General features: G+C 42.2%; 2 protein-coding genes across 21 annotated transcripts in view; both read right to left on the bottom strand.

The window, feature by feature from the left end:
* DIP2A (disco interacting protein 2 homolog A) overlaps positions 1 to 17,892 on the bottom strand; it is a 106,092-nt gene extending 88,200 nt beyond the window's left edge. For 6 of the 7 annotated variants that reach the window (XR_010473774.1, XR_010473773.1, XM_065069388.1 and 3 more), the window contains exon 1: positions 17,576 to 17,807. Coding sequence is in view for 5 of the 7 variants with exons in the window: in XM_065069388.1 (XP_064925460.1) it covers positions 17,576 to 17,672 (97 nt within the window). In the remaining 2 variants the exon portion in view is untranslated. Of the gene's footprint in view, positions 1 to 17,575 lie in introns of all 7 variants that reach the window. The other variant, XM_065069390.1, reaches the window with a different exon arrangement.
* A 2,081-nt stretch (positions 17,893 to 19,973) lies between these two features.
* Positions 19,974 to 27,984, bottom strand: part of PCNT (pericentrin) — an 86,161-nt gene continuing 78,150 nt past the window's right edge. For all 14 annotated transcript variants that reach the window (XM_065069383.1, XM_065069384.1, XM_065069387.1 and 11 more), the window contains 5 exons: positions 26,970 to 27,208; positions 25,912 to 26,000; positions 24,589 to 24,742; positions 23,113 to 23,240; positions 19,974 to 20,382 (listed from right to left, as the gene is read on the bottom strand). In XM_065069383.1, coding sequence (XP_064925455.1) covers positions 20,339 to 20,382; positions 23,113 to 23,240; positions 24,589 to 24,742; positions 25,912 to 26,000; positions 26,970 to 27,208 — 654 coding nt within the window. In that variant the 3' untranslated portion in view covers positions 19,974 to 20,338. The remainder of the gene's footprint in view (positions 20,383 to 23,112; positions 23,241 to 24,588; positions 24,743 to 25,911; positions 26,001 to 26,969; positions 27,209 to 27,984) is intronic.

The raw sequence follows: 27,984 nt of genomic DNA, 5'->3' as shown, positions 1-27,984 counted from the left end.
CCCACTAAGACCCCCAGCAGCGCTTCCCATCGGTGCTCAGAAGCTCATGAAGCAGCAACATTCTGTTGAACGCCTGGGACTGGATGCGGTACAGAAAGCAGGACCACACAAGGATTTAAAAAGAGATGGCACAGAAGTTGATATCTTCAAAGATAACACTTGGATCTGGTTTCACCTTGTATAACCTGTATTAAAAGAGTTTCCAGACATGCAGAATAAAGCTATCTACTACTGAGTTGTTTTTTTACTCAATCTCTTCACTTAAACTTGAGATTGGATCCTAAAAGTTTCCAAATGGGAAACTCATTAGCAGTGAGACTGTCCTAAGTTCAAAGCAATAGATTTTGACATTTGCCCCCCAAAGCCTTGGCAAACTTCAGACACGGCTGACATTACCTTTCCAAATCCTGTTACAGATGCATTTGTTCCAGCCTATTACAAGGTTGTGTTTAATAAAAGCTCACCTATTAAAAACAAACAAACAAAACAACAAAATCACCACCATACCTGTTTTGCAGAAGTGCTTATCAAAGTGATTTTTAAAACTTCTTAAGTAACCACTGACGTCTGAATACCACATTTTCAGGAAGGCACTACAAAGCTATATAATCAAGATCTGCTTTTTATTGTCCCCAGAAAGGACTGGGACATAGCCATGTATCCATATAAATGCCAAAAATGGACTGTTCTGCCTGAAAGTTATAAATGTGTAGTTATTTTTCCCCAATACAGTCACTATATAATACACAGTTATGATCCAACATCATCTACTTACAACAGGGACTATTTCAACTACCACCAAGACTTTAAAGACTTCCAAGATAATAAACGAAACGCATTAGCATTTTTAAATTGACACCCAAAAAAATGTTTGAATTGTTTGAATAATTGGGTTAAAGATTCATGAGACAAAGCCATTCCTGTTCACAACAGACAAATGCTTCAGGGCTCTACATTATTTTAGACTGGAATAAAGACATCCCTACTTTGCTAACACAAAAAAAAATACAGAAACTCTCAGAGTTAAGTATTTCAAGTAGCTATAATTAGCCCCTTCATTTTGACTAATGATCAGAAGACACTTTAATGGCCTTACTGCATTTTATAAACAGCTGTGGAATTTTAAATCAATTAAATTCCTGTTCATCTAATATACAGAAGCTGCTGACGTGACCTTTACAAATGTAAAGTTCCACTTGTCTTGCCCATTCATCCAACTTGAGCAGGTTTCTCCCTCTGGTCTTAATATGAGGAAAAAAAAAGAATCCACCAGACGTACTATCCACTTATCTACCATGACTTTTATTAATTCATGAGAACAATTTGCTTTTTATTCCTGGAAAATTCAGACCCTCCAGAGGTCTGGTAAAAGGGCTGTAAAAACCCGAGCTACCATCAACTTCCCCATTATCCATCGGTTCAGCAGATTTAAATAGATCTGGAAAGCAGCCCAACACAATTTTCTCATAGAGTAGGTTAGGCAGTATTTAGAATTTTCACTCCTAACAGATCTGTTTAGTGTGATTTTTATACTAGTACATATATATATTTGTACAAGGTTTCACTTTTGGAAATGTAACTCTTTTCCCTAGAAAAATGTCTTGGTATACCACTATTAACAGCTCCATTCTTCAGCCAAAATCCTGCAGTTTTAAACTTTCCAATATCCCCAAACTGCAAAGCTTCTCTGATTTTTGCATGCAATTTCTTAGTATGTGCCTTGAACCCCAGCAATCCTATAATGTCTGCAGTTTTGTATCTAAATCCTCCTGTGCTTCAGAAATGAGATGCTCCAATTTCAGCTTCTCTCAGGAACAAAGGCATTGTAGTTGCCCGTAATTATCTTATCAACTTTTTCATTATACATAACTTAACCTGTGTGTTTAAAACACTCAAAAACTGACACAAGTGGATATTAATTTCAAAGCCTCATATATTTCTATCAGATACTCACATGTTCTTTCAACAACTGATTTACTCATTAACGTAGAAAGCAATTTTAGCTCCCAAATAATGAAGTATATTTAAAGTGTTTAAAATTCTAAAAGCTTTTACAGTTGCTAAGGTTTTCTCTCTCCTTGATATTCTAGAAAACAACATTATTTTAACCTTTCTCTGAGAAGAAGGAAGACTGAAATTAAGAAATTCTGATTACTCGTGTCAGCCATCAGCAACTTCCCAGAAAAACTCTGCAAGTCACTGCAGCTAGAAAATTAAAAAGTAATTTCAAAGTCAATAATCCGCATGCAGATTTCCTTAAGGTCCTGTTGTTATTTTATTTGAATAAAATTCACTACAAAAGCTATGAGCACAGTCTCTTCCTGCAGAAGCTGGAAATCAGTAATGCTACTAACATGGCACCACGATCCCGTAAAATCTACTGGAAATGCCAAAAAAAGGTTAAAGACATAAATGTGACATTCTCCTGCAAAGTGACAGATTTTATTTCTGTTTCTAGGCCTCACTTTCAGCAGTCCTCAGTTATTAAAGGACGTGCTGCTCAGAACCTCCTCTAATAAAATTCTCCAAGAAGCATCACGTCAAAGCCCTGACGCCACAAACTTCTTTGAAAAACCAAAGAGAAAATAAAAAGAAAGAAAAATAAAAGAAAATAACATTCCTCCTTCACTTGTCATGTGTTTTAAGCTGATGTCACGTTGGGTTGGAAGGCACAGCACGCTGTTCAGGTTTCCTCCATGCAGGATAAAGTTGTAGACAAAGAGCAAGTGCCAGATACTGGGCAAAAAGAATTTATGCTGAAAAAGTGCTGAAGCACTGAAGGAAACAGGATTACTATTTGGAAAATAATCAGTATATATACATTTTTTTATAATGAGAGTGACAGAACACTGTCCCAGGTTGGCCAGAGAGGCGGTGGATAAACCACCCCTGGAGACATCCCAGGCCAGGCTGGACGGGGCTCTGAGCAACCTGATCTGGGTGAACATGTCCCTGCTCATGGCAGGGGTGGGACCAGATGAGCTTTGAAGGTCCTTCCAACCCAAACCGTTCTGTGATTCTATTCTGTGATTCAATTCAAGAAATAACTAGAATACTGGTGCCTCCTAATTTTTCTCAAAAGAAATCAATTTCTTCAATCATTTTCTCTAGTAAATATACCAATAGATTTTTTTTTTAAATGCTCATGCCAATTAAGTATAGACTGCACAAATCAGCAATCCAATAAACAATTTTAAAATACCTGGATATGCTTGGAATTGAAATAAATAATTTAAACAGAATAAAATCAGTCCAAAACCTGAAGATCAGCCTCAACAGACTAACAACAATTCCTATAAAGTTTCCTTATTCTTAAAAAACAATCCACTGGCATTTACTGTTAAAGAACAAATAGTTTCCTTCCATCAGACACGTATTACTTCACTGCTATTAAAAATCTCTACAAATCCATAAACCTGCAAAAGTTACTATTTTATCACCCAATTTATCATCTGAAGGTAGAATGTCAACATGATCAGGTTTCCTTTGGTTGGGTTTGGTTTTCATCCTGGTCACAAGTAGAAGTGTTGTGCTTACAGAAATAGCTGTTATTTAAAATAATCTGAACCACATTTTGCCAAATACATTTCTACCAATTATGGACAACAACATTATTTTCCATTGAACAGTCATTGTCCTCCGGGTACAAAGCTACGCAATGGTCTTTATACACCATCAGTTCACAATTTCACTGCAGTCATTCTACCAAATACAATATCCAGTGAAAATGACTGCAAAATCAGTTCTCAAGTTTTGAAATTCAGAATCTCCCTCATAAAAGGGCACTGAAAACCTATTTCATGTGATGGATGCAATTTTGGCAATCCAAATACCGCATGAGTCATCAATCCATTCAACAGTACCCTTCAGTCACCACAGGGAATTATCTCAGAACGATTCATAATCTCTCTTTATCTTGTATTGTCAAGACACCGCTTGTTTTAACGCAGTAAGGCTACAGCTTGTTATGAATCAGCCAATGTCACTTTTATTTTATCATGATCACTAGTTCTGGTCTCAGTGAACAATAGCCAATAATGAAAAAAAAGCCCAACATTGGGGGACAGCAAGGAAAGAACTCCTGGGTTATCACTAGCGCTGAAGACTCTGGACAGAGTTGGATAAAACCAAGAACAAGCTCTTCCCATAGTCAAGAAAAAAAATAATCTACCTGTTTGTAGTACAACAGTGACCAAAATGGCCAAAGCATAAAAGGAAACAACCCAGATAAACAATAAAATCAACCCTGATGGAAGAGCTGGCCAAGTGGAAGATGCAATGAAGTGCTGTAGGGCAATGAAGACACATAATGACCACAGGAACAAGCTGTCACATTTTAGCTATGCACAAGTTTTGTGTATTTACAATGATTTTTAAGTTATTTTTTCTCCGCTGGATGCATGCCAGACACCACTGGTCCTGCCAGGAGGGAAGGATCTGCAGTACAGCCATTGTGTAAGTACCTACTCAGCCACTGAATTTGTGAAACTTCATTTATATAGGTCCCATTTAAAAAACACAAGACTTCATTTATTTCCTACTACTATCCACCATTTACTGGCTTTCACCAGGCATCCAGCTCTTCTTCCAGCCAGTAAGCCACCTTCATCATCACAACTACCCGACTATGATTTTACAACACACAGACTTATCTTGAAGTTTAAGACCCATCCAACTTGCAGAAGCAAAAGTAATATATACCAGGATTTACACACAGCCTTTATATTATTTAAAATATTGTTTATAATCTCATCAGTAGCATCAAATTATAATATCAAGCCATAGCTACAAGTGAATACAGAATATAAGGGACACCTACAAACAGACATTCACAGCATAAGATGGACAGAAACTCTCAGGAACTGGGAATCATGCTGATATCTCTGTCAGATCATGGTTTATTGTTCCATTTTCGAAGAATTCATAAAACTAGTCCATAAGTTGGTGGGGTTTTATTTTGTCACCTATCCTGGAAAAGGAGAACAAGTGAAGCTCCCTCTGCATCGTTCAGGACCTGGTAAGATCTGTGCCCCATCAGCCAAACATATCTGAGAGGCACATTTTTGATAGGGATATGAGTTATTCCTTGTGGTTCTGGTTCCTTTTCTCTTCCTGCTGGAAAACTCTGCAAGGTTTCTTTAGTTTAGCCTGTGCTGTGCCACAAGTTTCTTTCATCAACCATGAGGTAAAAAAGAAAATAATATGTATATATATTTACTTTAACTTAAAAAGAAAATGGCAATAACCACAGTGCTACCTTTCACAGATCTTCATTCTACAGTGTCTGAAGTAGCCCCTGCCTCCTGCAAATAGATCCATTACAGGTATTTCCAGCACCCAAGGAGTTTTTCTTTCAATTAACAGAACCTAAACATTCTGAAGGATATCTGAAAAACACCTTTCACTAGTAAGGGAAGATTCTCATCTGCTACAGCTTAGTGGTCAGTGTGATAAATTTATAAATTGATGTCCTATGGAAATAAAAACTAAATAAATCCAAGCAGTGTCGATATCTGCTAAAACCCAAATCTGAAGAAAACCATGACTTTGCACTCATCTAGACAAGAGCTGCTGATACATCTAACCCTGGCATCACCAGTTTGAAAAGTCTAGAAATACAGATATAATCTGCTCTAATCACCTTAAGTTGATCAGAGGAGCGTTTCCTCTCTAAAAATACTCATTTCCTTAACACATTCCTTCATCTGTCACACAATCACATCGGCTGATTATTATAGCAATGCTTTATAACAGACCAGTTTGCTGCATTATTCAAGAAAAGTAACCCCAAATCTCACCAACAGGGTGCAGCTGGAAAGGGAGAACAGGGACAAAGGCACAAAACTGACACATCCAACTATAGTTTTGGATTCGACTATCACCAAATAGATTGTTTCTCAGTTTACTGAGCTGCTCAAGGAAGACAAACTCACGACGAGCAAAAATACAACACACAAACCCACCATAGCCCAACTAGGCTTAACCTTACAAGTGTCTGCTGGGTAAGTAAGCGTGGCCTAAAAGTCAACCGAGACTACGCGGAGTCAAACTGGGAGAAACTCCAGAGTGGGAGCTCTCCACATGCAAGCTCATTGAGCAACAACGTCCTTGCACGACAGCAAGGAAAGAAAAAAGATCTCCTGCTTAAGGAGCAACTCCGGGTTCATCAGCTTGGCTGCTAAGAAGCTTCAAGGTCATGAATTGTACTATGCACATGTATGACCCAAGGGCACTAGAAACAGACAAAGAGCAAGAATCCCAAGTACAGCCATTGTAATTCCCACAACACGTGCTACAACTTCAACTAGCCCGTTTGCATAGTTTAAGTTTCTCCATGTTACTTAGTAAATGAAAACTTAAGACAAAAAAAAAGAAAAAAACTAGAAACAGATGCCCAAACTTAAATATTTGCTTCAAATGCTGTTTGTAGGGAAAAAAAAGGAGAAATGTTTACTGAGCTCCTGTCTCTGGAAAGAGGAACACTCTTTGCAAATGGAAGTAATTCCCACCAAATACAAATTACACACAAATGTTTGTAATGAGAAACTTAACTATTTTGTTACACAGCATGTCACTGTAAACAAACATTTTTTCCCCAGCAATCCCAAATGTCTTTTCCTAACCTTGCCTCCCAGTGTGTGTTAATGACACGATATGTCTGATGTATTTTCTCTGCAATGACAAATTCCTGTATTTTCTTAACATTTCTCATTCCTGACAACATAAGGTGGAGATCTCATATTGTGGGACTTTTACAGAATTCAGTCTTCATACCAGGAAGGAAAACAATCTTGAAGATAACAAAACATACAAGTATCGCTTTTTATCTGTCAGCTTCTTCTCCCTACTATACTACAGCATGTAGACAGTTTCTGCCAGAAAAAAGAGGTCAGATCAAAGACCAAAGGTGAAAACCCTCCGGTCATCACAGGACAGAGTGTGACGCAATCAGCTGGAAATCATCCTGTAGTTGTTACCTTGGGATCACAACCACAAAGCTCCAGGTTGGCACAGGGACAGTGACCAGCACGTCGTGCAGCGCTGCTCATCACCTGCCATCCTCATAGCAAACACACCCTTTTTATCATGGGCATCCTCCCACCTCTGTGCCTTGTTTAACAGGAAAAAAACATAACCCAAACGCCCAGTTTTCCTCGCCTCCAAAAAAGCTGCAGTTCCCAGACTGCCCTGCAGAAACCAATTTGTGGCACAACAGAGCCGAAGGCCCTGCAGTAATATTCAAAGCACCTACTATCACAGGTTTTCAGTTCTCCGTACACAAATACCTTTCTCAAACCCTATCTGATAAAACATTGAGTAGCTTGTATTTTTCCTTCTATCTGATTAATCGCAGATCTGCGGGACAGTAACATTGATCCTGCACAATGATTTATGGGAATTTTTATATTTCAGGTTCTAGAAGGAGAAAACACTGCTACAGCCACAAAGGACACTGTTTCATTCCACGCTGGATCCCGGGCAGCTCTGAAGAACAGCAGTACAGATACAGGCAGGTGCTGAAAAATGTTATTTTGGGTATGGATTCATATTGCAGCTAAGCTGAAGTACTGGCACCTCCTTCCCGCCTCAACCCGATCCTTCCAAGCAGCTCCGAGCCCATCTGGCTATAACACTAAGCCAATTCAGCTCATTAAATTGCTTTAAATCTATATATATGTTCACTTTCTCTCATGTTAACTTGCTGCCACTGTACCACAGCATCAGGCAGACAGCAGATGTAGCTCAACATCAAAACCTGAGGACAGAAATTCTCCTTTTGGGCAATGGTTGATTCTTTAGTTCAGCTGGTGAAAGAGCACTCTGCCCAGAGGGGGGCTATTAGTATATTTGCAGTGCCCATAAATAGCAAATATTAGAATAAGGAGAATTTTGTCAAAGCTTTCTCGCTAGTGTCCAGGAGGAACACTGAACAACAAGTTCTGCTAGTAAAGGGAGGAGGCCCAACTAAATTCCCCAGCTGTAAGAGGTCTATCCAAATTCCTAAAGGCACATACCCAGTGATAATGAAACAGAAACATCTTGACCTTTAATAGGTAACAATATGAGAGGGAAGATTGAGAGCTGCTTCTTTCATCACTGTCTTGCCAGTAAGCTTATCATAGACACCGACTACAAGACGCAAGCTTCGATGCGGGAAAACGAAACAAAAACCCAAGGAGGTTAAAGGAAAACAGGCTATTAAAAAGAAGTGAATTAAATGCGCTTGTGAAGAGGTAAGCCAAACAATGGTGCATTTTTCAACACGGCTTCAGGGGAGTAGTTTCAAGAAAGATGACGGATCTTTGTGTCCTGTTGAGCATTGCTGGGGAAACAACAGCAAGAAAGAACAACAGTGGTAATAAAACAGCAAGAAGATGAGATGATTTGGAGGCTTTAATGATTCAGCCGTGCATTTCAGCTTGGTCCCCTGGACTCTGCGTTGCAGAACTGCTTTCTTCAGCCTTAGCACAGGAACACCATACACTTATATCTGACTGTAGATCTTCAGATTTGGGTCTGCAATCATCACTTCCAGAATATGAGGAGAATACAACAAGTTCATGCTTCCTTGAGAACTACAAACCTTGTGCCAAGAAGGTGTCAAATACTTTGATACTTATTCCAAGGTAAATATACAGGTTCTTTATAACCAAATTACAATCAGAGGGATTAAAATATTTTGCCTCTGTATTTGCACACAGCTATAGTAAAAAGATCATTCTTCCAGTAACAGAACTGCGTGACAGATCTGCAACTCAGCGCTATGGAATGTCATCAAGCTGGCATCTTGAATCTGTGTTACACTGTTCTTTGGTACGAAAAATGCCCTTTGTGAATGAAATCACATTTCAGAAGAATAGTTTTTTCCTATAAACCTTTACTAACAGCTTCTTACAGAAAGCATTTTAACTAGCAGATAGGGAGAAATAATTGCTTTATGTTCTTGAGACTGACAGAGCTTGATTAAGGTTTGGGGGGAGGACAGGGTTCAACATTAATTTTATACAGGTCTATTTACTTCATAAATGCATGGATTTATGAACAAATCCTAAAGGAGTTTCTGACAAACATTATCTACCTCTTCGCTAGATAAAACCCAGCATTTTACAGTTATCTCTATTAATGCCATTCAGACCAGCAACGCATTAAGGTATCTCCAAGCTGCCAATTAAGTCTTCAACCTCAGTCTCCAAAAACAATGGTTGACCACTCAATGCAGAATTGGTTCTGGTAGAGACAGAGAGTATTTTACATTCTTCTACTCAAACACTGGGAAGATAATAATTTAAACACTGGTTAACTACAGCAGAAATCCAAAAGAGAAAAAAAAAGCCCCAACCACCTAACTGGTCGAGTCTGAAATTCTGCTTTGATTGGAAATAAAGTTGATGACCTAGCACTCCCAGTTCTCCTGGTTGTGCATTTTCTATTTCCTTAAAGTGATAAAGATAAAACCACAGTAGACTTAGTCCATTTTTTGTAGGCCCTTAAGTGCATCCCCATCACTCCTAAGTTGAAGCCACAGATGTCAAAGTAAGACTGGATGTCCTCACATCTTCTACAGCTTCTCTTTGCTCACAGCACTGTTTTCATCAGAAGCAGCTAAAGATAAAAAATATAAGGATGCTCTGAGCTAAGACAAGACACCTGGCTCATCCTCCCATGTTCCAGTAGGTAGGAAAAATTAAAAAAGAGGGGCAGAATAACACTGATGAAAAAAAGAATATGATGGGGGAGTGGGAATCAGAGCAAAAGGGAAGATGCATTACAGATGAAAACCATGGACAATCATATTATTCCACCACCAGGACAGATCTTTCCAGCACAGTTGCTACTAATCTTCACGGCCCACCCAGAAAGCGCTCCTAAACCAGCTTCTCATTACCTTCCAAAATAGAGAGGACAACAAAAAAAAATTCTAGTCTGATGATCCAGCACATCAGACATGGTAAGAAAAAGAAAATGGGTCAGTTTGGTTTTAGGTCAGAATATAAAAGGGTACACAGGACTTTGAACTCTTCACACCATCTGTGTTAACCACCATATCTCTTAAATCACTAGTTTATGAATTAATTCTACTGAGGACATAGGAAGGTTCGGATAATAAACTCTACTACAGTGCACTCCCACTGGTGAATGAGAAGTGACAGTCTGTTGAAAAAAATTAATGGGGTGTGTGTGTAAAAAAAAGACAGTAGTAAAAATGTATAGAATTGTTTTTCACTGTAGTAATCTATGAAACATAGCTACAAGAGTCTCAGTTGTCACCATTACAATTATACTAATGTGACAAGATAACTGAAACTTTGGGAATGGTCCCAACTACAACATCTAACTCAGTTTAGAAAAACACCTCCCGCACATTCTAGACAGGACGGCTCAACCTCAACAGCCACTGTCAGCAACAGACCCTACCGCAGCTTTGCAGACCAGCACTAGCTTTACAACCTCCTGCGGCTGGAGACAAAAATGTACAGGAAAAACAGCTGCTGTCATCTCGGCACCAGCAGCCTGGCTCAACTGAAGCTTTCCTGGTGTGTCTCTCTCCTCCACCTCCCCTTTCTTCTCCTGCTCTACCAGCAAACCAGTCCACGGTTAGGGTAAGAGTCCATGCCTGATCAGCCTTCAAAATGCGCTGTGCCCCAAAGGAGCACGACGGATGAAGCAATGCACAGACGAGATGTCTGCCAAGTCACCTAGCTGGACTGTCTTTATCTCAACAGACATGTGGCCTTCAAACGAACTTCAGTTCTCTTCTGAAACAGAACAGGAAGATTCTGAACCGACTTTTGGAAAAAAAAAACAGCAAAACACACCATTCTCTGCCATACCAAGTAAGGATGTTATTTTCTCTTTACAGTTTAATAGCAATGGTATCATTAAGGTTGTCATAACCAGCAAGGAAACAAAAATCTTCACTCCAAACATCACCTTATTAGCCAAGTTAATTTGTGTTTTCTATCATTACCAGAAAGTTTTACTCAGAAAATAGGGGAGCTTTAAAAGTAATCTAGTTTTCAGCTGCTGCTGCTGCTGCTGTTAGAAAAGAAGACAGGTTCAGAAAGCTGAAGTTACACAGCACCTGTTCTTTCAGGACCTGGACTATCTGAGCAGTGGGAGCAATGGGCTGAGCCAGAGCAATGACCACTCGCTGGGCAGCCCCTTCCCAGCCAGCCCGTCCACAGCTGCGGGTGACTTTGTCCCCATTGACGCCACCAGTGAAACAGGCTGGGACAGCAGCTCCATCCAGCAGCAACACCTGCCGCCTGTGAAGCCCCAAAGCTTCACCAGCTTTTCACAGCAGGCATGAAATTTGCTTGGACACAAACAAAAATAGGGCTTTGGAGCAAAGGTTTACCACCATGAAGGCAGCTGCTTTTATCTCCTAGAAGATGTCCTCAAAGATGGCTGTACCTGGAATTCCATAAACACATCCACTGTCCATTTCAAATAACAGCAAATAGAATCCTCCAACTGTCACAGGCTGTGAAAAGCCTCCATTTTCATTAAATACGGAATACCGTCCTAATAATAAACCCATAATACATGCATTAAACAACATAAAACTAAACATGACACAAGCTGAGAAGATGCTTAGAGACCCAACAATATAACACAGGACAAGGTCAAGCCATTATAATTAGATTCTCCTATTATTTCAGGAAGGTAATGTTAGCTACATCCTTCTGTAGCTTTACAATCAATCTCCCACAGCTATACCAAACTATAGGCACACTTTGATAAAAGGATTCAAATGTGCTTGTACAGATACAATGCACATTTGAGTTGGCTTATAAGCAATATAGCATTAAAGCAGTGAGTATTCATAAAGACTCCAATAGTACCTGACTTGCAGACAGGGCTGGCACAAAGAGCTGGTCTTGTCCCATCAATTGATAGTCACCAACAATGAGACCTCAAAGCTCTTCTTCAGGTACCTAACAGGACCAGAATTAAAGGATCCCTCACGTACGGTAACCATGAAGCTTGCAATGGCAACCGCTCCTTGCCACAAGACCGGTTTATAATAAAGAAATAAATCAGAAACCTGCCTCCCCTCGAACATGGCGTGACTACTCCAGTCACAAGCCGGACCTAAGGATACGAGCCAGCCTGGAGGACACCAGCCAGTCGCTTCCCAAGACCTGCGCTGGGTGTAACATGTGAGAACAAGCTTTGTAGACTTACTCAGTCCCCACGGGCATTTGGCAGCCCCACATACTATCACACAATTAGCAGTTTCTGTTGGAGAGGCCCAGAAATTAAGCAACAAAGATGCTGCAGGTCAAGTTTCACAGACAACCAGCCCCTTACAGAGCATTTGTCTCCCCAGTTCCAACAGTTCTTCCCACTGACAGCCTCAGATCATATTTATTTCCAAGTATTAAAATGACTGCAGAAGTAGTAAACAACCGCAATTTGCAGACATACTTTTTGAAGACTTCCATAACAGAAAGCTACCAGTTTAAGACCAGAAAAAAAATTAGCACCCAAATGCCATGCTTCATCATAACAAAAAAAAGGTTAAAGTCTGTGTGTCTTTTCCTTTACTGATTTTACATGTAGTAGTTCAATACCACATCAATACTGCTGGTGTAACAAAAGCAATTAAGTTGAACTTTTCAGCTCTGACTGCTACCTTTGGTTTTTATAATAAAGGTGTTCTGTCCCAAAAAAGCATTCTGTTGCCATTTTAGTTTTTAAAAAACCCAACCAAACTGTTAGTATGGGCTACTACTGGCTAGTAGTTATTACAGAAAGTATTTGCTGGAGTATTGATGGAATATTTGTGGCAGCTAAAAAATGGCAGACATAAAATACCTTTAATTTTTCCTCAAGAAATCCTTCTTAGCTGGCACCTTCCTCCACTCAACTGGATGCATTATATTACCTGCAGTCCCTCAAAACACGCCCAAAAAAAACCAAACCAACCAACCAACAACCAAAAAATCCACACATCCCAAACTAATAGACAACGCTCCCTTGTCACATGCACCAATTCCTTCTTAAACAGGAAATAACTGGAATGAAAATTATATTAGTGAACTTTCTGTCCAGCCAGACATGAACATCTCATTGGGAACCAGAGCAACCTGCACATCGAATGTTCCACCCGAACTACCACACTTTCCACTAACACTTAACTAGGCTCAGAAGAAACTTTGGAGCGATACGTTAAGAGATTCAAAACACAATACCCCAAATAAACACGAAAACAAGTTATAATTAAGACAGTAAATGCCAACACATTTCTGTTTCAGGACTGATTCAGTAGCCTGCTTGGTAGAAGCCATCAAGAGCAGGATTTCCCACCTGGCAGTCAGTGGGGTAACAGAATGGGTCGGAACTAGAAAAAAACACCTTCAGCCTCTTTACAGCAGGTAATCACTGTTCAAAGTTTCACCTCAGTTCCACAATAAGACTGACTTACAAATTCCCAGGAAACAGAAGAAAAAACACATCCATATGTTTAACACTTCAAGCTGGTCAGAAGTTCAGACAAAAAAAGAAAAGCGTAACATTCACCCGCTGGTCAAACAGCCACCAGAAAGTCTGTAAAACCACATTTTTTCCCCTCAGCTTTTACATAACATTTACCGAATGCAAATCATATGTTATACATCCAAATCACCCAGTCTCACCAGAACCACACAGCAAAAAGTAGAACAAATTTCCAATAAAAGAAATAAGCGTAGTCGTATGTTCTTGTAAGACCCCGACCTACCACCACCACCACCTCCAGATGACAAAGCCACACAAGGTAACACCAGTGGGATTGTCCCTGTTGCTACACAGACATATAGTACAGTTTTATCTTTGATTACTTCTATTGCCCTTGGATTAGAAAGAAACAAGCAAGGCATCTTCCTGCACAGGTGACCTGAAAGCCGCAAAAAATGACTCAATTCCACAAGCCCCAGGTTTAGGAGAGTAAAAGTGAAGCTGCTCACATGATGGAAGCGCAGTGCCTAGCGCTCTTCAGAAAGAGGCCTTTAAGCATCAGGATATATTTCTGCCAGAGAAAGGGTGTAATGACCTCTCAAACTCTCCCCTCTTACCCAAAACATATGTCTCATTGCATAAGACAGCAAATTATAGGTATGCGGCGCAGAAAAAACTAGCAGAAAAACTGGGAAAGCTCTGAAAAGGAGGATAAAAATGAGGAGCCTTTTGCACAAGAGAACAGTCAAAAGTTGTTTTGAGGCATAGCTTTCAAATAAAATATGGTTTTCATGAATGGATGTATTATACAAGTAATATGCACATCTACATGAGACCCAGTTTTCAAAATTATCATACCTTAATGCAAAGCAGCGTACAAATACAATTAGACACACGAAAATACACGGATACATGACACACTATCCTAAAGCAGCAATAGGCAAAGTGATGCTTTTCCTACAAAGTCCCCACTGCAGATGGGATTTTTTTTAGAAAGCGGGGTTTGCAACCTTTGTTCTCTTTCAGAGCACAGAAGAAAAAATATTTTATAGCGACTAATAAAAAGCTGAAGTACTTGACTTGCACAGCATCCCTTTCATGCATTTACAGAAGATTCTGCCAGGCCGATTAGGGAACTTCACATCTTTCCATTACATCAGAAAGTTGCTGCATCTTAGTCTTAAGGTAAGAAAGCTTAGTCAACAGATCAAGGAGCTACAATTCAGCTCAGCTGCCAATCGCCATCTCAAAACTGCCTTTATCTCCCAGAAAGGTTGTGGCAGATCTCTTTGTTTCCCTAAAATATCATTTTTTTTCCACAAGAAAGAAATTACGGTGTTGACAAAGTAACACCAGCATGATTGTCCTAGAGTTTTTTTTACCCCAAACTAGTATTCTTCTAGCACATGAAGAATACAATCCAGAGATTAGGATCTTGTAAAAGCGGAAGGATCCATCACAATGCACATGACCAGAACTGCAGCAAAAGTTGGAGTTCCCTCCTATCCAAAAATCTTCTAACTAACACTTAATTGGGGATTTTGAGTTGTCTTCATAAAGTAGCAATGTAATCTGACTGTCCTCATTTTTCTCTACATCTAAATGCAAACACTCTTCCCATCTTTCACTATGACAACCTGGGGCAAAACCAAAGGAAGTTTTTGATCATCTTCCCAATTTATAGGTGAAAGGAATGTAAGCAGGGAGAACATATGTTATTCCTATAACATACATAACATTTCAATTAACAAGGTACAAAGTGGAAAGGAACTTGCTCTTCAGTTTCTTTTCTTTCCCTCCCTTCACGCTTCCTCTCAGATTATTCTAACATCCTCCCAAGTACGACCTTCTCCAATTTATAGCATGTTCAGCATAAGAAATCCCCCATTAAATCTCCCTGCAGTCCACTTGTTTTCACACACATATAGAAAAAGCCTTTGCTAGAGCAGAGGTCAGCTACAACATCCATACAAAGTGCAGAAGAGCACTGTACATCCACTAAAAAGGTTGCTGAACACTTGAAGAAGTAGCTGTCAGCAGTGGCTTTCTGCTATGGGCTGGATTCTGCTCAAATAAAAGAGAGCGAAATAACTGACAATCTCTACAGGTCTCAATTTACTTCTTCTAGAAGAAGTACTACAGAAAGTTTATATCCACTGTACACAGATTAAAATGCAAATATCTAATTCTAGATCACTACTTCTTCCTCCCCAAGCAAGCAGGTTCTGAATATTAATGATGGAAGGGATATACACATACAGCATATACAAACTTCAATTGATCACCAACAAGAGCACATAATATATTACCAGATGTTGAAGAATTCCTGCCTGCAAACACTTTCAAGTCATCTAGGCAGGGCAGAGAAGGAATCACACCTTAGATCAAAGATTGCGCCCAAGATCACAAACTAAGACTTCAGAGTGGCCAAGAAGTTTGAGCCAACGTTCCCACTTTATCCAATCACTCAATTAATCCAGCAGCTACACAGCAATACAAATGTCAGTATTAGACACAATGCACTACGGCAGCTCGCAATCACTCCAGGTGTCTCACAGATTTAACACAACGCAGACCCATACTAAAAGATCCCAGTGGTCAAGCAAACGCGCAGCCAGGACCCACACAGAGGATAGCCCGGCAGAGCACGCGGGTACCAGCTGCTGCAGCTCGCGGGTCACAGGAACCTCTTGCACAAGCAGCCGTACCTGCCAGGTTCTGCTTCCTACCGCTCTGGCAGACATGCAGCGACAGGTTAAACTTGGACAACAAAGTTACTAACCCTATACTTTTCCCCTGCCTCTGCACCAAGGGTTCCACACTGGAGGTGAGGACAGCAGATCCGTGAATCATTTCTGAAACCATGACATACATCAGGCAGCACACAAAGGTGAAATAACTGGTTTTTCCCACCGAATGTAGTGATCTGAAAGCTATAACACCTGAGGAGCAGACTGAATGCTCCCACCCCAGGACCGTGGCATTAACAGCTTTTTAGCTCTTCTGTTCCAAGGTGCAGCTTGACAACGTAGCTATGGAAAACACAATAACTAACTGCTCCCAGAAAATGCTGCCTCCATCTCCTCCGCCTCCTGCTCCTACACCTGTGCAGGGTGGGACATGCCAGGGAATTGATATAAAAAACAAAACTGAAACAACATCCTACCAAAAAAACATGTATAATTTCCACAGGGATCACAGAATAAGGTAAGAATACCACAGGGAACCAGGCTTTAAGAGGTAGATTCCTCCAGGCCAGCATAAAACAAGGGAAAATACTAGAGGTGGAAGAAGAATACTTAATCAAAAAAGTTTATATTTTCTTTCCTAAATATTTATGCAATGAGAAGAAGGCTGCTTTCCTGACAAATCAGATAAGTAACAGTGTGAGGGTTTATTCTTATGCACACACGCAGTAAGTGCACACCTTACTTATCGTGAGATATTTTATATACTGACATATATATCGCTACCACCAAGCACAAGCCTGGAGGTGTGAGGAAAGGCACCGAACCTTTTGGGGTTTAAGTTGGTGTGGCACTGAGCCTCAGCCTGGCCCCGCGTCCCTGCCACCTCTGAGCAAGGTAACCACACAAGTGGAGGGACTGTCACCATATTCCTGCCTGGAAACCTGATATACAGAAAAGCATAAAAACACTGGGAATTATACAGATGCAAAGGAAGAGGCTTCAAATTTTCGCTATCATTAGGAATAAATATTAAAGAAACAACCTCAAACTGGTATTTTCAGAGTACCCAGCTGCACACTAACTGACCATTTCGGTCCCAGTTCAGACCGAAGGGCCAAACACCCCGTGGCCGCCTCAAAACGCCTCAGAACGGGCGTCCCCACCGCTGCCACCCGGCACCGGGGCCACCTCCCCCCCGCGGTTCATCGCCGCCGGGTGACCCCACGGCGACAGGGCTCCCAGGGAGAGAGGAGAGACTAAACGCGGCTAAACGCGCCCCGCTCCCAGGGCTGGCGGCGGGAGAGCAGCCCCGGCGGCTCCGCGGCTCCCGGCCCCTCAGCGGGCCCAGGCCCCCCCCGGGCGGCCGGCGGAAGCGACCCGCGGGCTTCCTGCCGCGGCTGCACCCACCGCGCCGGCCCCCCCGCAGCCCCCGCCGCGCTCACCCTCCGACAGCTCCAGCTCCAGCTCCGCCAGGCTCTCCCGCACCTCGGCCGGCAGCGGCACCGCCTCGAGGGAGCAGCCCCCGCGCTCCGCCGCCATGGTGCAGGCGGGCAGCGAGCGGGCCCCGCCAGAGCCACCGCCCAGCGCGGCCGCAGGTGGGGCCGGGGAGGAGGCGGCGGCGGCGGCCCCGGGCCGGGCGCTGAGGGGACGGGACGGGACGGGACGGACGGGAGGAACGAGACGCCGCTCCGGCCCTGCCGCCCCGCGCAGCCGCTGCCGCAGCGGGGGCCGCGTGCCGCGCGCGAGGGCGGGGCGGGGCGCTCCCAGGCCGCCTCGCGCGGGGCGGGCAGGGGCGGGCGCACGCGCCCCCTGGCGGCGGGAAGCGGCGGCCGGAGGCTCCGCTGAGGGGAGCGGAGAGACCCGCACGGCCCGGGGGGCTCCGGACACCCACCAGGAGCTCCCCGGGGGCCTGCGGGAAGGTCTCGGCACGACTCGCCCTACCCCTCACCCAGCGCTCTCCGCCCCTGCCCGCCGGTGCTGCGGCACCTTCTGGAAACACCGACCGAGCCCCGGGCCCAGTGTGGGAATCACAGAATGTCAGGGTCACCCCTCCCAGGGCTGTGCTGAGACAGCCCCAGCAGCCATGCCCAGGTGCGAGACCATCAGACCAGTCAACCCTGGAGAACCTTCCAGACTGAGTGGGGATGCCACGGAGGGGTGTGGGACATGTTATGGGATCACAGAATCACAGAACGTCAGGGACTAGAAGGGACCTGGAAAGCTCATCCAGTGCAATCCCCCCATGGAGCAGGAACACCCAGATGAGGTTACACAGGAAGGTGTCCAGGCGGGTTTGAATGTCTGCAGAGAAGGAGACTCCACAACCTGCCTGGGCAGCCTGGGCCAGGCTCTGTTAAATTTGAGAAGAAACTTCTTCTCAGTGAGGGTAAGTGGAACCTACTGTGTTCCAGTTTGAACCCATTATCCCTTGTCCTATTAGTGGTTGTCACCGAGAAGAGCCTGGCTCCATCCTCCTGACACTCACCCTTTATATATCTGTAAACATTAATGAGGTCACCCCTCAGTCTCCTCTTGTCCAGCTCCAGAGCCCCAGCTCCCTCAGCCTTTCCTCACACTGGAGATGCTCCACTCCCTTCAGCATCTTTGTTGCCCTGCGCTGGACTCTCTCCAGCAGTTCCCTGTCCTGCTGGAACTGAGGGGCCACAACTGGACACAATATTCCAGGTGTGGAAACTACAGCAGGTCCATGGATCCCATGACAGAGAGTATGGGAACAGAAATTAGCCTTGAAGATATTAATGTGTACCCATGAGAAAGATGGGAGTAAAAGAGTAACATTGACATATTCGCCAATGATAACGTTACTATTGCAACCTGTTACCAATAGCAAAAGACACATGAGCTGGTAAAGACTGTATAAAAAGGCATTTGTGGCAATAAATGGAGACTGCTGTTTGTACTTAAGAACTTGGTCTATGTCGTTTGTCCATCTCAACCGCGACAGCCCAGAGAACTGCTCCTGGAAACAAGAGCCTGCGTGTGAAACCGTGCTCGGGCCTGCGTAAAGAAAAAGAATTACAAAGGGAGAAGGCTTGCACCTTTCTATCTCACTAGTTCCAGCGTGGCTTTGCAAGTGTGTTTGTGGATCCACAGAAGTATTTCAGCGTGCGCCAGGCTGGCGTGAAGAATTTGCAATAATTCCGAGTGTGGTCATGTTTGTGTATGATGGTGGGGAAGAGAAGCAAAGTTGAAGGAGATTGATTTGTTAGCAGCACCTTTAGCTAGGAATGTGCTAAGTGAAAGATAAAGATTGGAAGGGGAAAAACCACGGAGGGAAGTCGGTGATAAAAGAATGGGAGAAAATGGAATGCTGTTATTGTGGAAATCTGGGATATTTACCCCTAGGGCAGCAACCATTTGAAATTACTAAAGGAAGAAAACTTGTAGGAAAGCCAGAGGGGCTGAAAATGTTTTTGGTGGTGGTGGTGGGTTTTTTTGCATGGGGAAACTTGTTTAAATTGCAAAAGGGCATATAATTGGTGAAGTAGGAGGTCATGACGTCAAGTTTTTACTAGAAGTGGAAGGTACCCTATCCCTTTTAAATTTCACCTAAAAAGATCTTAGACCGAACATACGGTTGTAATAAACAGCTCCCGCATTATTCAAGTCATCAGCAAACAGCACCCAGCACAGCAGGAGGGGGTTGTCACAGAGCGGGTGGAGGGGACACAGACCCCACAGCCTGTGCCCCGTGGAGACACCGTCCCTTGGGCACTGAGGCAGTGATCCTCGAGAAATATTAAAATCCATACAAGTTTAGGAAACAGCAAAAAAAGCAAATAGGTAAGGTGGAAACAAATAAGCATACAATCTAACAACTCACTAATAAAATGCCATTTTAATAACTTTTTTTTTTTTTTTACAAGGAATCCAGCTATACACTATAAAAAATAAACACCAAAGAGACTCTTTGCAACTTACAATACAGGGACACAGGCACACGTCAGCCGTTAACTTACTAATAATTTCACATGAGCATGTAAAACATGGTTTTAGTGAAAAGTAATTTCCTCTTAAAGTACTAAAATATAATAAAAAGAGTCATATAAAAATCTGATGCAAAAGCACTGCCCTTTATTCGGTTGCACGAGAGCTGGTAAATGCCTCCATTCAGTATGGGCCGACTCAGAAGGAAGCAGTAACTCGGGGAGCGGGTCGCAGGATGGAGCTCGGAAGCATTCTTGTCACTTTTTCATGCTTCTCTGGCGAGGTGGGCCTGGAACTTGTCCTAAATTTAAATAAAACAAATTAATATTTAAAAACTGCTTGTGTGATGAAGCAACAGGGTGCAGTTAGCAGCATGTAATTTCCACAATGTGCTTCATATGAGCTATGCTAAAAGCAATTACTGTTTTCATGAGCCGCCTAGGAACAATACAACATGAGATTTAAAAGTTCACACGTTTGCCAAAGCGAACCTTGGAGCCCCAGGTTAAAAGCATAAAAAACCCTCTAATCTGCCCTGGTGAAAGACACACGGTTTAGTGCTAGTTAGGTTATGGTTGGATTTGACGATCCTGAGGGTCTTGTCCAACTGAAATGATTCTATGATGTCTTCCTGGAACTCCTGGCATCATCGTTTTGGTAACACAAAAATTAAAAAGAATCATACACACTTCCCACAAAATTGCTATTAATGGTGTCCCAGTTGTGGAATACTTATTCCACGTTTAGTATAAAACAAAATACCTTATTTCTATGAAAAACTGTCAGGTTTCAACTCTAAAATGTGTTTATCTATCCACATCTTCCATAAACAGCTACAGTATGGGGGACACACACACACACCAAAACCCCACCAAGTCATGGTATTAAGGTTTCTACATCAAAGCCTGCTGAGAGCAATGTCAAAGTCCCCATATGGAAGTGTCACTGTAGCTGTTGACTTCAGCAACATTAACAAGACTAGGACCTGCAAGCAAAGGTGGCCTTTTGTTCAGTTTTGTTTTGATTTTGGTTTTTAATTAGATCAAGTCAGAGAACCAGAAAAAGCAGGCAACACGTTAGACTTTCCCCAGAGCTCCTGTGAACGCTGACAAAGCCAAGATTCCTCTCCATCTAGAGAAACACATAATTTTCAAGTTTAATTTTTCAAAGTTAACACTAACAATGTGTTGGGAATATCACACATAATCATAAAAAAATTTGCCTCAGAAGTGAACTTAAGAATCTTTCTTTTTCCAAAAGCAGTAAAGTCCATAGTTAATAGTGCCATTTATAAATTGTGAGGAACTGCATGAGAACAATACAACATAATACAACACAGATCAAATGTCCAAATCTGGTACAGCTGAGGAGCCGGCACCATAGATGTGATTTGAATGAGCATCTACAATGACTGCAGGGCCAAGAGTCACTATTTAATGCTGTGATGTACAATTGAATCCCACAAAAATCCCCCCCAGAGCTGATCTGCTGCCGATAAGGTCCGCAGGAGGGGCCAGCAGTAAGAGAACTGGTGACTGGCAGAGAGTTGCAGATACTATCCAATATTTTTCTCATCTCAGGACAACCAGTATCAAGGCCCACATCTTTGGGCAAAGGCTGAAGGACAATTACAGGTGGCAAGTGTGCCTGGGAAACAGCAGCTGACAACAGTTACACTTAGTGAAAGAGACAAGCAAGGTGCAGATGTGCGATGGAATTCACATGGCCCTCCCCTGGCACCACAACTACATCTCTACCTGGTCATCTTTCCAACTTTTGGCTGAAATTAAGGGGAGCCAAGGGTGGCAGTTGGTGGAAGGAAGTAACCAGTGCTTGCCCGGAGATCAAGGACCACAGGGACTCACAAGCAGCACGAGGAAGTAAACAGATTGTAGGGATGAGCAGCCAGAAGTAACACAGGGAAGGAACCAGCCCTAACAGACAAAAGGGATAAAGGCTGGACAAAAGCATCAGTAGCATCATCTGACCTGGTGGCCTGTATTAGCTCAGACCAAGGAACGAGCAACATAGCCTGGCTGGGTGAAGCAAGGCTTGGGGAAGGTGCTCCAAAGGCCCTGGAGGAACGGCTGGTTTTTGTAAATATTACATTTGTGTTGCTGCTCTGTGGTGGGAAGGCAGCATGAGGCTACAACTGCAACACAACAGTTACACGTACAAACAGAGAACAAGTTCCCTTTGTGTTCGGTCCAGCACAAATGACACTGCAGCCAGAGGTCCAGCTCCTTTTCCACAATCCTGATACACTGGAGAAGGTTTAGATATAACCTCAAATATAACAAAACATTGGAAACCACATCTAAACATATCTTGACAGGAGATGATTTGAGGATGATGTGATGACAGTTTATAAGTTCTTCCTTGGGACAAGGAATTTCTGTGATATAATGAAGATATAAGAAGAGTAACCAGAAGAATAAACTAAGTAAATTTAGTCTAGAAATTAGGTGGAAGCGTTTTAAATAGCGAAGATGAGAGTCACTACAATCCTTTGTGTGCTCTTTGATCAATCTTGGAACTAGATGGCTGTTCTTTCCAGACTCCAATTGTATTTTTTTATATATGCTATGGAATATAAGGGAGCAATAAATGAGGGAAGTATTATAGTTTGTGCTGCAGAGAAAGCCCCATTCAGCTATTACAATGGTTCTCATTGACTTTAAAGCAAATTAACTCTATATGAAACTTGATTTGAATGCAACCCTTGCTTATTTAGACTTGATAACAGGAGGGGGCTAGAAATCACATGAAGTTATTCAGCCTTATCACTATAGAATTGCACTAAGAACTTATTTTGAGAAATGCCACACTTGGATTAGTTTTAGACATGATTCACAAAAAGGTTTTATTTCAGAGACGTACTTAGTTTTCCCTCTGCCCCCACAACTATAATTACTCATTAAAATGATGCTTTTTTCGTGCTTTAAGTGTTTTAAGCAACATATAGGAAGACATCTTGCAAAAAGCAGCCCAGACTGCTGGCAGCTGTGAGGGGTAACAAGGTGGTTCTTACCTGGTTGCACACCCCCTAGTCTTTGCTGGATGACCTCTAAGCGATGGATGTATTCTGTTAGCGATCGTTCAGGATCCTGAGCAGGCACAAAGGACTTCTCTGAAGCTGAACTTGTGGATGGATGCAATCTTAAAAAGGGAAACAAATTATTTTCTTATTTTCATGCCATGCTTTCAAATAAATACAATAAAGTTACATTCGTATAGGCAGCAATTCAGTGCAAAGCAAACTAGAGCAACAGCAAAAACCACCATCACCACAAAATTACATACGAAAAAGTTATAGACTGGGCAGCTTTGTATACAGGGGAGTCAAAAGAAAGGATGTTTTGATAAAAGATGGATTATCTATAAATCTGTCTCTACTGATATGCAACAGAAAGTCTCTCAGATAAGATAGCTGCAGCCAGAGAGAGTCTTCCTTCTGTGGAGATGGACTGAACAGGAACATGCTGCCATCCAGGCACGTGCTCTCCTGTTCAGCAGGGAAAATACTGTCTTGAAGGAAAAGGTTGATAAAGGAGACCCTTTAGATGGTACACTGTGTGTCCTTTCTGGACATCAACAACAAATTTCAGATACTAGCAGAAATATACATTGAAGGGGACACGCTGTGCAAACATACTGCTATTTGGAGTAAGAGTTTATTTATAGAATCATAGAATCGTTTTGGTTGGAAGAGACACTTCAGATCATTGAGTCCAACCATAACTGAACTCTGGCACTAATCCGCGTCCCTAAGAACCTCATCTACACATCTTTTAAACCCCTCCAGGGATGGCGACTCCACCGCTTCCCGGGGCAGCCTGTTCCAATGCCTGACAACCCTTTCTGGGAAGAAATGTTTCCTAATATCCAATCTAAACCTCCCCTGGCACAACTTGGGGCCATTTCCCCTCATCCTATCACTTGCTACTCAGGACAAGAGACCAACCCCCTCCATGCTACAACCTCCTTTCAGATGGTTGCAGAGAGAACATCACCTGTGACATCCAACCCAGCAACCAGTAGCTGGGGTTGCAGAACTGGCCATAACTCATGAAAAAACACAACAGAACATACCCCACAAATTCTCCACCTCCCATTCTGTGTGCGTGCACAGAGTCTCAGGGCAGCTAATACTAACGCAATGCTGTCATATGGTAGGGAGCCGCTTCCACAGGATGCTCAGAAATTAATGTCCAACTTGCATGGCAAAGGCAACAAGAATTACCCCTCAAAGGGGGCTGACAGGCATAGCCATTGTAAATCCTGTAGCATGTCCAAACTGAACTGGGGAACACCACCAGGAATGCTCCCAGTCCAAGAACAGACATGCTTAAAGCAAAGGAAAAGTTTTCTTCACTTATAACAACTTGAAACAAAACCATTTAGCAGATCTAAGACAACAAATTCATCTCCTTGTTCAAGTAGCTGCTCCCGTAAGTGGTTTTATTTTAACGAGAGGCTGTTGGTCAGGCAGAGGCTGCAGACTGACCTGCTGTGTGAGCCGTGAGGGGAGTGGGGAGAGCGGCTCCCCAGTCTGGCAGAGCTGGTCCTGTGGCACAGCCCGGTGTCCCGGGTCGGGGGAGAGCCCAGGGGGACGGCGGGGGGCTGCTGCTCCTTCAGAACTTCTGTTCTGGCACCGGGGGCTGTGGGAGATGTAAAACAGTTAATAATACACATAAACCTAACCAATAAAACCCACAAGAACGACAGCACAGTACAATTGTGTTTGGTTTTAAATGAGGCTAAAATACACTCTCTACTGCTAACTGCCTTTTTCTTTTAAATGTTTGTTTTAACCAGATTTAACACAAGTTCGACATTTTAATGTCAAGAAACTACTTCCTGCCAATGGAGAACTTGCGCTGTTTTCTTTCTCCAGACTTGCTTTTTCATCAGCTGTTGCTATATCCACACAGGGGATGTTCCAATGGCTGGTACAAGCAAAATAGTTTTTTCATAGAATTTTCATTCTTGTTGCTCTAACTATATGTTACTGTTGACTTACACTCTCCAACTTCAGATTCAGCAGAGATTTTTTGGTTTGGTGAAGGTCTGAGGGGTGAGGGTGGGGTGTTGTTTTGCCTTCGTGAAAAAAGAAGAATCCCTTCTGTAAGCTCTTTAAATCATAAAAAAAGAAATGAAGTATTTTTTCATGAGGATGCCAAAATGCTATTTGGTAGCGAGGTAGAAAGTTCAGCATGCGTTTCAGGATTCAAGTTTCATAGGAACCACACCACTGTGGTTTTATGTAGGATGATGTTTGTTTGGGTTTTGTGGTATATTTTATGTTTTGTTTTTTAAATACGTGTTTCCAGCAACTTAGAAACAGTGAAAATTATGTAGTACCAGGTAATGAAAAACGCACTATTCCACTTGAATTTTGTTGAGTGTTGAAAAGCCACAAGTAATGGAATATTACATTAAACGGGACAATTCTACAATATTGGGTCCTGCATTAAGACGTTTGCTTGAATTCTTACAAACGCATCCGTATGTAACTCAAAGGAACACAGTCCTTACTGATGAGTTTTACGAACACAAGACTCAGTTTCACAGCCTGAGAAACTGCAATAAAGGGAGAAGAGGAGCAGCTTGCCAGTGTTGTAAATTAAAAAGTCTGGAAGTTTTCCATTGTAATTTCTTACAATGGCCTTATAAACTCATAGCCATTGTGTTCAGGAAATGGGCAAACAAATTTGTGTTAACAGGTAAGCAGATTTTGCCACCTCTGTGGGTACTTTTTGTTTTTAAATGAAACACATCACTAATGAGAAATTATGATTAAAACAATGTACTTGTCCAAAGCACTTACCTGTATTACCTCCTATGCTGTGAGAAATGGTTTCACCCTGTGTGGTCTTCTTGCTAAATTTGTTCCACTTTTTCACCAAAAACTTTAACCTTAGTAACAAAATGAATTTGTACAATCATTAAAACAAGCAAAACCACATTGAACTTTAATATTAACTTGCTGTCAGCATGAAATGTATTAAACAACCTAAGAAACAATCCCTGCAGGTGTGAAGGAATAACTCTTCAGTCTTTAGAGTGAAGGCTTATCCTATTTACTCTGCAACGATGCCAACGATGCTCTAACTGTTGGAAAGGTTCGCTTGGTTTTGCACCGCTCCTCTGTCCCCAGTCTCCAGAGAGTTTTGTGGCATCTCTTCCTGCCTCAGCGGAGCAGTTTGGAGGTCACTGTTCCTGTGTCCTTCGCTATTGCTGTCGTTATAGCATCCACATCAAAAACAACAGCCTGAAGACATCCTGTGGCATCTCCCAAGAGTCAAACTTGCTAGTAATCACTCTCACTAGACAAGGGAATAGCTCAGAAAGAATCACCTATTACTTTTAAGACTTTTTTTTTTTTTCATTAAATGGATTCAAAAGCCATTATCAGACGGCATATTGTGCTAAGTGCAGCTAACAAAATCCATCTGACAGTAAGTGACAGCGTATGATAGAATCATACCCAATGAAACACAGGCTATGGGACTCGAGAGGAAAACAACCCCTGATGAGATGATGACGTTCTCATACTAGACAGACTATCCTGTGAGTCCAAAAAGATAATGGTCAGACCTGGAAGGACATCAGTTTGTCATTGTGTGCACTGATTTGCAAATACATTGCACTTGGGTCTCTCTCAAGAGAGAAGCAGCTTTTTCTAGATCTGTAGATCTGTACACATCAAACTGTGCTGACTGAAACGGCAGCTTGGCCAAAGTTATAGCTAACAAGTCACATTTGAACTAGTTTTGGAGATAGCTTTTGCTTAATATTAACCAAGGATAAACCACAGGAACTATCAGTTTTTAAAACTTCCAAGAAAACACCGTGTTTGAGAGACAGTGAGTGTTTTGGCTTTACCTTGACACGGCGATGATTGCCCTGACCGCACATCTGAACTTGGTAAAAGGCCGGGACCGTGACCCCGAAAGCTGCAGGTCTGCGGGTGAGGGGTAGATCCCCATCCGTGCTATCAGAGAGAGGGTTGCTTGCTCACAGTCCTGAAATCCACCAAGCAGCAGCAGGAGGTATTTCTTCTGATAAACCAGAGCCTTTCGAAAGCTCTCTGCTCTAAGGTACTTCCTATATAATCTCTGCAACTGGAGAACGAAAAAAAAAGGAAAACCAAATTCCAATCTTTTAAGATTTAGCTACAGAAACTCAGAAAAGTTGGTGGCTTTTTCCAGCAATGTGTCTCATGTATTTTGCTTTACAAAATTGTGGAAAGCTATTTAATAATTATGAAGTATAGAAGCAGTGTATCTTTACCTCTAAAATGAAATTTTGAGCAAATATTTGTATATCAGACTCCATGACTTGGCCAATTTTGGTGCAAAGCAGTGGTGCGACACTCTGGCAGTCTGGACACCATACTACTGAATTTCTTTACGTCCATGAAGTCTTGACTAGGCTAGAAAATTTTGCTCATTGGTTGGTGTGCAGAAAACCAGCCACAAACAAGGTGCCTTCATGTCGAATGTCCACACTGTGGACAGGATGCAGCTGGCACAATTCGGCACAGAGCTAAAAAGCTCCTGAGTTTGGAGTGTCAGACTGTCTTACATCTCCCGAATGTTTCAAAGCAAAATGGCCATACCCAAAACTCTAAAACAGTTGAAATTCTTAACAAAGAAAATAACATCTGCTTTACATGAATATTAACTGGAAAGCATGTTGGGATGAGTGCCCATCTCACTTCATTACAAGCAAATGTGTCAGAGGAACAAAGTATTTAAGATCAGGGTGAAAAGTTAAAAATAATGGATGTTTGATATCGTCACGCTTAAGCAAGAAATCTGAATCTCCCTCTCATTTAAGAGTAGAAAGGGATTCCAAAGAGCTGGATTACTTTTGGTGCAAGTTCCTGTCTAACACT

Source organism: Columba livia, chromosome 7, assembly GCF_036013475.1.
Source record: "Columba livia isolate bColLiv1 breed racing homer chromosome 7, bColLiv1.pat.W.v2, whole genome shotgun sequence".
Classification (NCBI taxonomy): Eukaryota; Metazoa; Chordata; class Aves; order Columbiformes; family Columbidae; genus Columba; species Columba livia.
This window is presented reverse-complemented; position numbering and strand designations above follow the sequence as displayed.